Raw genomic sequence first — 14336 nt, forward strand, 5'->3', positions numbered from 1 at the left:
GGTGGCCCAGCGGTTTAGCGCCGCCTGCAGCCCAGGGCGAGATCCTGGAGACCCCGGATCGAGTCCCGCGTCGGGCTCCCTGCATGGAGCTTGCCTGTGTCCCTCCCTCTGCCTGTGTCTCTGCCTCTCTCTCTCTCTCTCTCTCCCTCTGTCATGAATAAATAAATAAAATATTAAAAAAAAAAAGATTGGTTTGTTATATTTGCTATTTTCCCAAAAATGTGCCATAATAGATGACAGGGGAGCTTTATATGAAGAATTAATTAATCTAACATTCTATCATAAAAGGTTTATTTTCTTCTCATATAGGCTCTGTTCCATGGAAAATTCATAGACACAGGTTTTTCTTTGCCATTCTATAAGCGTATATTGAACAAACCAGTTGGACTGAAGGATTTAGAATCTATTGATCCAGAATTTTACAATTCTCTCATCTGGGTTAAGTAAGTTTGTTTCCGTTTAATTTATCAAAATATAGTCTATATGATTTCATTATGATGTTGGTAACCTGCCCAAACTGTAAGCAAGTAATTGGTTTATTGAATTTAAATATTAAACTTGTCTCATCCAGTATAATAAATTTTACAGAATACACCTGATATGTTAGGTAAAAATATAATGACTTTAGAGCGTAATCTTTCCAGTTTTCATATTATTTTGATCCTATGGTTTTAGAGTAATTATTGAAGAACACAGTCCTTTAGTTAAATACTTTTTATATGATTGAATTAGTGTAACAAATAGTATTAATTTCATTTGTGCAGAGAAAACAATATTGAGGAATGTGGTTTGGAAATGTACTTCTCTGTCGATAAAGAAATTTTAGGTGAAATCAAGAGTCATGATTTGAAACCTAATGGTGGCAATATTCTTGTGACAGAAGAAAATAAAGAGGAATATATCAGGTGAGAGAATGCTCCTTTTAATGTACTTCAAAGCCTTTCTGTTGGGCTACAGCACATTGATAATTGCCTAGTGATACTAGTGGACAGTATTTTAAAATAATGTTTGCCTTTTTACTAATCATTATGAGAACTGATCATGTATAACAAGGACGTGATTGATTGCTTTCTAACTTACAAGTATGTTGAGAGAGGAACAAGGAAAGTGCTATGGAAAGTCAAATGAGGGAGACATCATTTAGTTGTAATCATGCAGCAAGTAGCTGGTGGTCATATTTAATATGAGCTTTGAAGGTTGGGGAGGATTCACTTGTGTAGAAATGAGAACTGAAGTTAATGGGCAGAGATACAAAGGCTGGAAAGCACAAGTCACAAATAGTAACTAGGGAAGTATAGTGTGTGGTGGTGCTTTTAGGCAGCTCAGAGCTGATATCCCGTTCTACCATGTCCTGAATTTCAGAGGCCAAGGAAAATGAGGAATCTTTAGAAGATATGGAGGCTAATAAGTTATTATAACCCTTAAGAGAACAGTTAGAACTATACCCAAGTGGTAGATAGAGAAGCCACATTATAAGAAATTAAGGACCGGGATCCCTGGGTGGCTCAGCAGTTTAGAGCCTGCCTTTGGCCCAGGGTGTGATCCTGGAATCCCGGAATCGAGTCCCACATCGGGCTCCCAGGATGGAGCCTGCTTCTTCCTCCTCCTGTGTCTCTCCCTCCCTCTCTCTCCCCCTCTCTCCCTCTCTCCCTCTCCCCCTATGTTTATCATAAATAAATAAATCTTAAAAAAAATTTAAGGACCAAATTAGGTAGACAATCTAAATTTCAACTTGAACATCTGGCAGCAGAATAAGAAGTAGAACAGATTCTTGTGGAGGCAGCAGGGTAGAGAGACTGTCCTGCCAGTTAACTTAAACTAAATTTTACAAAGAATTAATCTAATGGAAAAAAAAAAAGAATTAATCTAATGGGTACTGATAGGTTTTATACCCCTTTTCTTGGCATATTTTCAGTTTAACCACAATTTGAAGATTATAAAGGGATAGAAAAGAATGTTGATTATATAGAACTTTCACTTTTTTCCTCCCAAATTGGGAGTTTTAAGAGTAGAAATAGTGCTAGGTCACTCTTTTAAATTAAATACCAGTCTGTAACCACTATGCCATGTAACATTGAGTCATTGAAAAGAATCTGAAATTTATATGCAGATATTTTTGTGGGGAGTACTCTAAGATCAGATAAAATTTATAAGTAAAATAATTTATAATGTATCCTCTCACGCTTGCTGAATTGATTGATACTTTAGTGTCAAGAGTTATAGTTCATTCACATATTCTCAACACCAGCTCTGTTTAGAGCAGCGTTAGTTTCCATATATCTGCTTTTTCTTGAGTTACAGTTTCTGGGTCTCTTGCTTGCTTTTTCACTTTTTAAATATTAATATATTCACTCCAGCCTTCCTGTGACTAGTATTTATGTAATAGATCTTCCTCTATCCTTTAGTTTTCAGTCCTGTCTCTGTGTATTTATTTAAAAAAAATTTTTTTTAAAGATTTTATTTACTCATGAGAGACACACAGAGAGAGAGGCAGAGACACAGGCAAAGGGAGAAGCAGGCCCCATGCAGGGAGCCCGACATGGGACTCGATCCCGGGTCTCCAGGATCACACCGAAGGCAGCACTAAACCGCTGAGCCACCCAGGCTGCCCTGTATATCTGTGTATTTAAAGTATGTTTCTGACAAGTAGCATATTCTTGGATCTTAATATTTTCATCCAGTCTGATAATCTTTACTTTTTAAATGCACTGTTTAGTACCATTTACATTTAATATGATTACTGATATGGTTGGAGTGAAGTCTGCCACCTTGCTATTTAATTATCCTAACTTCCTTTGTTCTTCTTTTCCTGCCTTCTTTTGAATTAATAGTTTTTTTAACCTGTCAGATTTTTTTAAAACTATCCCTCTTTAATTATTTTAGTGACTGCTCTAATGATTATAATATATATCCATAATGTCTCACTTATAATTAATGTCTCACTTATAATTAAGATCATATACATATTATATAACATATTACACTACTACTTGTACAATAGTAAGAAGCTCATAATATAATTTCAGTTATCTCTATTTGTGCAACTGTTGTCAGATTTCTTACCTTATAAACCACATTATTATTAGTTCTTGCTTCAAGCAATTATTAGATTTTTTAAAGTTTTTATTTAAATTCCATTTAGTAGGGTAGCCCTGGTGGCTCAGCGGTTTAGCACCGCCTTCGGCCCAGGGTGTGATCCTGGAGACCCGGGATTGAATGCCATGTCGGACTCCCTGCATGGAGCCTGCTTCTCCTTCTGCCTGTGTCTCTGATGCATGCACAGGCATGCTCTCTCTCTCTCTCTCTCTCTCTCTCTCTCTCATGAATAAATAAAATCTAAATAAATAAATAACAAACATAATCTAAATAAATTCATTCATTCATTCATTCCAGGTAATATACAGTATAAGATTAGTTTTGGGTGTATGTTATAGTGAATCAGCCCTTCTGTACATCATCCTCATCCAGTGCTCTTCACAACAAATGTGCACTCCTTAATCCCCACCACCTGCGTCACCCATCCCCATACCCTGTCCCTTCTACCAGAATTCCAAATTCTGAATTCAGAATTCAATTCTGAATTATAAAGAGGGTTTCTTGATTTGTTTTTTTTCCTTTTGTTTCTTAAATTCCACATACGAATGAAGTCATATGGTATTTGTTGTTGTCTGACTTACTTCATTAAATATAATAATCCCTAGTTCTATCCACGTCATTTCTTCCTGCAGAATTTTCTTCTGCTTTTCCATCTGTGACCATGTCCTTTCAGTTTAAAAAACTTTCTTTATAACTTTTCTTAGTGTGCAACTGCTGGCAATAAATTCTGATTTAGAATTCTAAGCTTAAGAGGGTTTTTCCCCTGTTTTTTTTAAGCATTTTCAATAATGTCATTCTCTTGTTTTTGATGATGTGAGCCATTGGCTTTTTTGTTCTTTCTGAGTGAAATGTGTTTTCTGTGGTTTTTCAAAGAGTTTCTCTTTAATTTTGCTGTTTAACATTTTGACTCTAATATACTCAGTTAGGATTGCTTTTATAGTTATCCAAGTTGGCATTTGCTGAGCTTTTTGTATCTGTGATTGATGCCATTTCAGCAGTTGTGGAAAATTTGGAGACACTATGATATTCCCTTTGCTTCATTCCATCTCTGCATACTTCAGAGACTTCATTTAGATGCATATTTAACCTTTGATACTATCCCATCTCAGATACTTTATATATTTTTAATCTTTTTTTTATCATTTTAATTGACCTGCTTTTGAATTCACTGTTATTAAGCCCATCCAATAAAATTTTAATTTCTAGATACTCAGATATTCTGTAATTTCCATTTGGTTCTAAAACATTTTTAATAGCTTTTAAAAATTCTGCTAACTTCAACATTAGACTATCTGTGAGTCTAATTCTATAGACTTATTTTCCCTTGTGTATGAGTCACATTTTCCTGCTTCTTGGCATGTATAGTCATTTCTTTTTTTTTTTTTTTAATTTTTTATTTATTTATGATAGTCACAGAGAGAGAGAGAGAGAGAGGCAGAGACACAGGCAGAGGGAGAAGCAGGCTCCATGCACTGGGAGCCCGATGTGGGATTCGATCCCGGGTCTCCAGGATCGCGCCCTGGGCCAAAGGCAGGCACCAAACCGCTGCGCCACCCAGGGATCCCCGTATAGTCATTTCTTATTGTGGATGATACACAGTAGACTCTGGATTCTTTGTTCTTCCTCTGAAGAATATTGAGTTTTGTTTTGACAGGCAGTTAAATTAAGGGTAGATCACATTGATCCTGTGGAAGCTTGCTAGAGCTGGTCTATTTCCATTTTCCCTTTAATCCTAAAACATAACCTTTATTCCTAAAACATGGCCCTTTCTGGGGCAGCCCGGGTGGCTCAGCGGTTTGGCGCCACCTTCGGCTCAGGGCCTGATCCTGGAAACCCCGGGATCGAGTCCCATGTCGGGCTCCCTGCATGGAGCCTGCTTCTTCCTACGCCTGTGTCTCTGCATCTCTCTCTCTCTCTCTCTCATGAATGAATGAATGAATGAATGAATGAATGAATGAATAAATATCTTAACAAAACAAAAAAAAACATGGCCCTTTCTCCTTACGATGGAAAGCCTAAGGTGTTTACCATGTAACTTTGTAGGATGTAAACTTAAATTTTGTCCACTGGCACAAGGTAGCTGCTGAAATTTCTGCTTGAGTCTTTGACTTTTCAGTTGTTGCTTTGCACAGGGTTCTTTGGAGGCTTATCATTCTTTACATGTGTATTGTATTTAGCAATCCGCTAAGGATTTGAAGTAAATTCCTGTGCAGATTTGGAATTTGTCTTCTTTCTTTCTGGGATTTTTCCATACCAGTTTTGGTAGCTTCAAACTGCTAATAACCTCATGTCTCCTCAGCCCAATGAGACTGTTGCTCTCTGTTTGAGCTTCATTCTCTTATGCTCTCTAAACTGGGAAATGCCCTCAGGAGAAAAGCCTATTAGTAATGTGAATCTGTTTCAATGTGCCAACCTACTTCTAGAATGTTACGCCCAGTAATTTTTCCCTGCCTTTGATTTTTCTCTAATGCCTTCAAATAGTAGTTTTTGGGGGTGCCTGGGTGGCTCAGCAGTTTAGCGCCTGCTTTCAGCCCAGGGCATGATCCTGGGGTCCCGGGATCAAGTCTTGATTCGGGCTCTCTGCATGGAGGAGACTGCTTCTCCCTCTGCCTGTGTCCCTGCCTCTCTCTCTCTCTCTTTCTTGTGTGTGTCTCTCATGAATAAATAAATAAAATCTTTTTAAAAAATAGTAGTTCTTTTTAAGAACATGCCCAGAGTTTATCATTATAATCACCAGGCAGATTAGTCCATTACAGCCTACACTGCCATTTCCCAAAATTTTGGAGGCTTCAGTAAACTTTAAGACTTTTTTTGTCAAGTGATCAAATGCCAAAAATACATATTTTTGTTTGCTCATTAAAATTGTTAAAAAGTTAGGATCCCTGTGTGGCTCAGTGGTTTGGCGCCTGCCTTTGGCCCAGGGTGCGATCCTGGAGTCCCGGGATTGAGTCCCGCGTTGGGCTCCCTGCATGGGGTCTGCTTCTCCCTCTGCCTCTCTCTATCATGAATAAATAAATCAATCTTTTTTTTAATTGTTAAAAAGTAAACTTACACTAAAATGGAAAAAAATAACCAGCTTGTATTTGTTGTGATTTTTAACTCTGTTAATATGTACCCAGTAGATGAAGATTAAAGTCAAAGTTGGGGTTTCTGGGTAGCTTATTCATGGTTAAGCATCTTCCTTTGGCTCAGGTCATGATCCTAGTGTCCTAGGATTGAGCTTCTTGCTCACTGGGGAGTCTACTTCTCCCTCTCCTTCTGCCCCCCATCTCTCTTGTGCTCTCTCAAATCTTAAAAAAAAAAAAGTCAAAGTTGAAATCTAAAATATTCAGTAGAGATTTTTGAGAATTTTCATTACAAGTATTTTTTTTAGGATTTTATTTATTTATTCATGAAAGACACAGAAAGAGAGAGGCAGAGACATAGGCAGAGGGAGAAGCAGACTCCATGCAGGGAGCCCAATGTGGGACTTGATCCCGGCACCCTAAGAGGATCATAATCATACCCTGAGCCGAAAGCAGATGCTCAACCTCTGAGCCACCCAGGTGTCCCCCTTAAAAGTATTTTAATTCAAGGGGCACCTGGCTGGCTCAGTCAGTTAAGCTTTCGACTTTTGGTTTTTGCTCGGGTTCTGATCTCAGGGTGGTGGGATCCAGCTTCACTTTGGGCTCCCCGCTCAATAGGAAACCTGCCAGAAAGTCTGTCTCTCCCTCTTAGCTGTCCCTACTCCTTGACTTACACACACTCTCTCACTTGTGTGCACACTCTCTCTAAAATAAGTCATCAAAAGAAGTATTTTTATTCAAAAACATTGGCAAAGGAGAAATCTATTAAGTTAAAAGCTTAAGAAACTTTTGCAGCATATGAACCCTTTTAAGATGCTGATTGAAGCAGTTGTTAAATTGAGTCAATCAGAATTTGAGCACTGAATATTTGGCTATAAAGAAATTATTACTTACTTTTTTGGGTGATAATAGAATTGTGGTTGTTTTCAAAAAGAGACTATCTTGCAGAGATACATGCTGAATTATTTGTTTAAAATGATAGTATATGATACTTAGGGTATGGGTAGATGCATAATAAAATTGGTGTACTGAAGCTAGGATATATATGTGGTTCATTCTATCCTACTTTATAAATATTTGAAGTTTTTCATAATAAAGTTAAAAAAATTTTATACTCCGAATTTAAAGGTAAAATTTAAACTTCCTGATAGCTTTTTAAATATTTATTTACCAGAATGGTAGCTGAATGGAGGTTGTCTCGAGGTGTTGAAGAACAAACACAAGCTTTCTTTGAGGGCTTTAATGAAATCCTTCCCCAGCAGTATTTGCAATACTTTGACGCAAAGGAATTAGAGGTAATGTGTTTTTCTTATTTCCTCTGCAGCATGCTGGTAAATAATGCCTTCAAGTGTCTGCTTTCAGCTCACTTTCTTACCTTTCCAGTAGCAATAGCATTTTTTATGCTAGCAGGATGTTTTGAAGCATCCCTAGTGGTTTAAAAAGTCCATAATTTATCCAAAAATATAAAAGTGTTACCCCCCCCAAAAAATATTACTATTAGAACATCTCTACAGTGAGTGACTTATCTACCTGACTATATGTATATATGACACCATCAATGGAAACTCAACTTTCATAAATAATGTAGATGCAATTCTTGATGCACAGCTTATAAGCCTAAGCCTTCCGATTAATTTTTTTTTTTTTGAAATGTTGAATATTAGTCTTTCCTTCTCTAGGTCTAGCATTTTTATATAGGTTGTAAAGAAACCATCTTTTTTTTCTTTTTTTTTCAAATCTCCAAAGGTCCTTTTATGCGGAATGCAAGAGATTGATTTGAATGACTGGCAAAGACATGCCATCTACCGTCATTACACTAGGACAAGCAAACAAATCATGTGGTTTTGGCAGGTTTGTCTCAGTTTATTTCTATTGGCAGATAATTTTTTAGAAATTGCTTACCATATATGGAAGAAAGTCATAGAACAAACTGTACTAGTATATTGAAGTACTTCATTCCATCCTATGCTTTATAATAAATGAGTAGACTGTATAATTGCTAAGTTATGGAAGTAGCCCAGGTGTCCATTGATAAATGAATGAATCAAGATGTGTATGTGTATACACACATGATGGAATATTATTTAGCCATAAAAAAGAATGAAATCTTTAAAAAGGAATGAAATCTTGCCATTTGCAATATTATGAATGGATCTAGATGGTATAATACTAAGTGAAATAAGTCAGCCAGAGAAAGACAAATACCATATGATTTCACTTGTGTGGAATTTAAGAAACAAAGAAAAAGGATAAACCAAAAAACAGACTCTTAACTAGAGAGAACAAACTGATAGTTACCAGGGAGGAGATAGGTGGAATGGGTGAAACAAGTAAAGAGGTTTAAGAGTACACTTACCCTGATGAGTACTGAGTAATGTATAGAATTGTTGAATCACTATATTGTACACTGAAACTAATATAATTATATTAGTTATATGGAATTAAAACTTCTAAAAAGAAAGATTTTAATAGCATTTTTAAAAGACTATTGCTGAGTAGGCAACACACACCTTGCACCTTTGCCCGAGAGTATAAGAACTCCAGATGATGATTCCCCTGCATTTGATCTAAATGCTTTTGGAATTTTTTTTTTTTTTGAGATTTTATTTATTTATTCATGAGAGACACAGAGAGGCAGAGACACAGGCAGAGGGAGAAGCAGGCTCCATGCAGGGAGCCTGATGTGGGACTTGATCCCGGGACTCCAGGATCATGCCCTGAGCTGAAGGCAGGCACTAAACCTCTGAGCCACCCAGGGGTCCCTGGCTTTTGGAATTTTATAGAACTGTCTAAAGTATGGTTTTCACCATTCATACTTCATTAAGATTATATAATGTTCAGAAGGCAAGACTTAAGGGAGTGACCTGGTTTGGAATCATAGTGTGTCTTCAAAAAATACCTGCTATAAGCACATGAGAAGATACTCAAAGGACTAATCATTAGGGAAGTGCAAATCAAAACCACAATGAGATACTATTTCATATCCATTACTAACATGGCTATTATCAAGAAATAGAAAATAATCATCCTTGTTGAGGATGTGGAGAAATTGCAACTCTCCTGCATTGCTGGTGGGAATGTAAAATGGCACAACTGTGAAAAACAGTTTGAAGCTCCTCAAAAAGCTAAATATAAAATTAATATATCTAGTAGTTTTCCTACGTATACCCTAAAGAAATGAAAGCTAGGACTCAAACATATACTTGTATACCTATGTTCATGATAGTGTTATTCACAAAAGCCAAAAGGTAGAAGCAGCTTAAGTGTCCATCAACAGATGAATGGAAAGATGAATGTACACTTACAATGGAATATTATCAAGCCTTAAAGAGAAAGTTAATTCTGGCAGGCTATACCAGGGGTGAACCTTAAGGATGTTATGCTGAGTAAAATAAGCCAGTCACAAAAGGACAAAGATTGTATGATTCCATGATTTGACTTATATGAAGTGTCTAGAATAGGCAATTCATAGAGACAGAAAGTAGAATAGTGATTAACAAGGGCTATTGGGTGCTAGGGGGTGAAGAGATAAGTTTCATGAATTTAAAGTTTTGGTTTAGGATGATAAAGTTCTGGAAATAGTGCTAATGGTTACACAGCAATGTGCACCATACTTAATGCCATAGAATTGTATGCTTAAAATGGTAAATTTTGTTGTATTTTACCACAATAAAAAAATGAAAAAATTTAAAATGTCTATTACTTATGTAAAGATGAACTGAACTTCTATAAATAGGATTAGCATTGTAAAATACTTGACAATAGTACAATAGGATAAAAATTATTTACCTAAACTATTTGGCTGAATCAAAACACTTGTGCTACAGGCTAGAAAGTGTCTTCCATAAACCTAATGTTTTGAGTCAGAGTTGTAGGAGTTGAAAGCCACCTGATTCTGGTAGAGAATAACTACACTAAAACCTAGAGAACATTGAGAAGAGGTTTTTGAGATATATCTGGGTCAGAATTCTATGAGCTAGATTTCATTTCTTCATAAAACCAAAAAGTCGATACTGACTTAAGCTCTGCCCTATGTAACCACATAAATATCCTATAGAACAAGCATATCTGGGAGGTAGAATAAGGGGCTGCTCTTAGAAGAGTTAATCTTGAAATTTAGTGAGTAGGAAGTTTTTAGACCCAGGGCACTTTTCTTTTTCTATCTCCCTGAAAGGATGTGGTCCTAAGATATATATAGGGGAAGGTTGGCAGAGCTTTGACAAAAATGGAGAAGCTCCTCCATCCACAGTGGTAGGGTATAGTCATTATCTAGTGCATCTAACACTGCAAGATCATTTGAAATGATGGTTTTCCATTCTTTTTATGCTAAATGTAACATAAGACCTGTAGATCTCTTTATATTTATGTGTTTGTTTGTTTTTTAACAGTTTGTTAAAGAAATTGATAATGAGAAGAGAATGAGACTTCTGCAGTTTGTTACTGGAACCTGCCGATTGCCAGTTGGAGGATTTGCTGACCTCATGGGTATGTATAAAAAATCACTTTTCCTATACAGAAAATTTTTTTATCACACAGTTATATCAAATCAATGTGTATACAACTTATCAGAAATTACAAAGACAAGAATAGACATATCCTAACCAGTCACAGTTAACCTGGATTTGTGTAAACTTTTAATTCACTTTGTTGTCTTCACCTCTAGAAAAGTTGTTTGTTTGTTTTTTTAAGATTTTATTTATTTATTCATGAGAGACACAGAGACACAGGCAGAGGGAGAAGTAGGCTTCCTGCAAAGAGCCCGATGTGGGACTTGATCCCGCATCCCGGGATCACACCCTGAGCCAAAGGCAGATGCTCAATTGCTAAGCCATCCGGGCGTCCCCCCCCCCCCCCCTTTTTAAGATCACCTCTAGAAATTTTTAACCCTAAGTCTAAGATCCCACCTTTTATTTTATTTTTTAAAGATTTTATTTATTTATTCATGAGAGATGCAGAGAGAGAGAGAGAGAGAGGCAGAGACACAGGCAGAGGGAGAAGCAGGCTCCATGCACGAAGCCTGATGTGGGACCTGATCCTGGGACTCTGGGATCACACCCTGAGCCAAAGGCAGACACTCAACCACTGAGCCACCCAGGCGTCCCAAGATACCACCTTTTAACTTCACAAGATAGCAACATTCTATATGTAAATCTGTTTGGTCATTCAGTCATTTGACAAACATTTTAGTGTGTCCTATGACTGTTGGTTGTATTATATATATGTGTGTGTGTATATATATATATTTTTTTTTAATATTTTATTTACTTATTCATGAGAGGCACACAGAGAGGTAGAGGCATAGGCAGAGGGAGAAGCAGGCTCCCTCTGGGGAACCTGATGCAAAACTCGATTTCAGGACCCGGGATCACAATCTGAGCCAAAGGCAGATGCTCAACCACTGAGCCCATAATAAAGATGCCTCTGTATTATACTGTATTTTAATGATGCATTTAACACTCTTCTCTATTGTACTTGGAGCTCCTTGAGATACAGATCCGTATCTTCATCCTTTTATTTCTGGAGCCTAGCATAGTTCTTGTCACATAGTAGTCACTGATCAAAATGTGTGTTGTTTGGAAATGAATGATAATAAATTTTGTGACTGATAATTAATTAAGAAAATTCCAATCTTTAACACCAGCATTATGCCAGGTACCATAGGAGAATAGAAATTATGATCAATAAACCTATTTCAGCTGAAGCAGAGAGTTATAATTGAAGAACTAAGTAGGCAGTTTTGGATACAGTGACTAAAAGCCAGACCAGAAGAGTTTGGACATTATTCTGAAGGTATTGGAAGCTGTGGAAGCTTTTGAAGAGAGGAAAACTTGCTGAAGCTACATATTAGGAAGATTTGATAGCAAGGTATAGCGTGCATTAAAGGAGAAACCTGAAGGGAGGAGAGAAGAAAATATTGGAGCAATTGATCTTAAGAGACGGAAGTACAGATGGAAAAGAAGGGATAAATGCTAGAGAAGTTCCAAAGGTAGAAACAGGATATTAGAAGATGAGCTATAAAGGAAGAATGTCAAGGATAAAACCATGTTTTGAAAAATGGAGAAATAGAGAAGTTGTAAAGTGTAAAGAACATGGTTTACAGTTTTTGAGGGAGGATAATGAGTGGCTTAGAACCTCCTGACTGCCAGACAACCACGTACAAAACTAGAGAGCTAGAGGGGCAGTTTATTTTATTTTATTTTATTTTTAAATTTTTTATTTATTTATGATAGTCACACAGAGAGAGCGAGAGAGAGAGAGGCAGAGACATAGGCAGAGGGAGAAGCAGGATCCATGCATCAGGAGCCCGACATGGGATTCGATCCCGGGTCTCCAGGATCGTGCCCTGGGCCAAAGGCAGGCGCTAAACCGCTGATCCACCTAGGGATCCCTAGAGGGGCAGTTTAGTAGATGTTACCAAAGTATGAGTTCAGAGGGAAGAGTAGAAAGGGAAAATAGAGTCATTAGAGCAGTGACACTTGAAGCTATTAGAATAGATTGGCTCATGCAGAAATAGAATACAAAGAATAGAGGGCTAATGCTCTCATCAGAGGGATGAGACAGAAATATACTAGAGGCAGACTTAAAGGATTTAGAGCCCAGAGAGTAAAGAGGAGAAATAAATATTCCAGTGTCTCAGAAGCAATATAGAAAGGAGATTTTTAACCCAGCACTAGAGAGGTTTCAGAGAAGGTTTATTACTAAATAAGTTTTTGGAGGAGGGGCACCTTTTGAGAATGCTCTCTAGTTTGAAAAAGAAGAACCATGTTGCTGCTTCAGGAAGTAAGGTAATGACCAAAATGAGGAAAAAATTGGTACAAGCTTCAGTATAAACTAGAAATCCTATTATTAAAGAGATGAGAACTAGGTCTGCTCTTGGAAATAATATTTGGGGTTAGGTAGAGCTGTCTCAAATAACACAGAGGATACCTATAGAAGGCAGAGAGGAGATTGTGGTTCATAGAATTTTAGAGGCCATCTAGTTTAACCTTCCACTTAGTGTAGGAAAAAGTTAGAAGAGTGGTGTATGCATCACATCATTACTTTGACAGATCTAACATCCCATCTCTATAACAAATATTTTTAATATCCTCTATTAATATTCTGGAATTGGTATAGATGTGGGCTGCCTGGGTGGCTCAGTCGGTTAAGCATTTGCCTTCGGCTCAGGTTATGATCCCAGGGTGCTTGGGTTGAGCCCCATGTCAAGTTCCCTGCTCAGTGGGGAGTCTGCTTCTCCCTCTTCATCGGCCCCTTCCCACCATTCATGTGCTCCCTCTCTCAAATAAATATATAAATAAAATCTTAAAAAGAAATTGGTAGATATGAAAGTACCTATAATCTCAAAAAACACATAAATTTATCACTAACATTTTTAAGAAATGACTTATAATGAAATAACATTTAGTTCAATAAATGTATATTTGGGAACAACTGTTAGAAGACACCAGTTAGTAGATACTTGTTCCTCGGGTTTAAGATAAGACCAGAAACCTTTCTGCATAATAAACACTGGAATCTGAAAGAACAGATAGAAAGAGCAAGAAATAATAGACTTAAATATGATAAGAAAAAGGAGGAGGGACACCAAGTGGCTCTGTTGGTTAAGTGTCCAACTCTTGATCTCAGTTCAGGTCTTGATCTCAGGATTGTGAGTTCAAGCCCTGCATTGGGCTCCATGTTAGGCATGGAGCCTACTTTAAAAAAAAAGAAGAAAGAAAAATAATCTAAATGAAGTGGGGGTAATAGACCTGTCCAAATAAATTACAGATCATCAAAGTGGAGAAAAATGGAAATCCCACTATAGGCCAAGGCTCTGATACATACAAAGTCCTCAGAGACCGTATTATTTAAAAGTTGAAATGGGTTGACAATAGGAGCATAGGTGCAAAAGTCCACATAGAATTTGTGTGGTTTAGGGGCAGTGTCAGAATAAGATTGAAAACAGCAGGCAACCTCAAAATAATTTCAGTGTATATAATGTATACAACTTGATGTCTTAAAGAAAAAAAAAACAACAAATTGATGTCTTACCATTCTATAAAGTTTTAGAAAGCATTTAAGATGATGTGACATATTTGCAGGATAGCTTTTATTCGTGAAATTCACTAAGATCCCTTCATTTCCTATTTCTCTCTTTTAATATTTGATTCTATGTCTTTTGACTGCAATGCAGAC

General features: G+C 37.0%; 1 protein-coding gene and 1 long non-coding RNA gene across 10 annotated transcripts in view; one reads left to right on the forward strand and one right to left on the reverse strand.

Annotated features, from left to right (window-relative positions):
- The window catches only part of ITCH (itchy E3 ubiquitin protein ligase), a 153224-nt gene that overhangs the window by 130337 nt on the left and 8551 nt on the right, over window positions 1-14336 (forward strand). For all 8 annotated transcript variants that reach the window (XM_072800670.1, XM_072800673.1, XM_072800669.1 and 5 more), the window contains 5 exons: window positions 310-443; window positions 765-905; window positions 7336-7456; window positions 7908-8012; window positions 10550-10646. In XM_072800670.1, coding sequence (XP_072656771.1) covers window positions 310-443; window positions 765-905; window positions 7336-7456; window positions 7908-8012; window positions 10550-10646 — 598 coding nt within the window. The remainder of the gene's footprint in view (window positions 1-309; window positions 444-764; window positions 906-7335; window positions 7457-7907; window positions 8013-10549; window positions 10647-14336) is intronic.
- Window positions 1-14336, reverse strand: part of LOC140618358 (uncharacterized) — a 36477-nt gene that overhangs the window by 9419 nt on the left and 12722 nt on the right. The window lies entirely within an intron of this gene.

The sequence above is a fragment of the Canis lupus genome, chromosome 26 (assembly GCF_048164855.1).
Source record: "Canis lupus baileyi chromosome 26, mCanLup2.hap1, whole genome shotgun sequence".
In the NCBI taxonomy this organism is placed as follows: domain Eukaryota; kingdom Metazoa; phylum Chordata; class Mammalia; order Carnivora; family Canidae; genus Canis; species Canis lupus.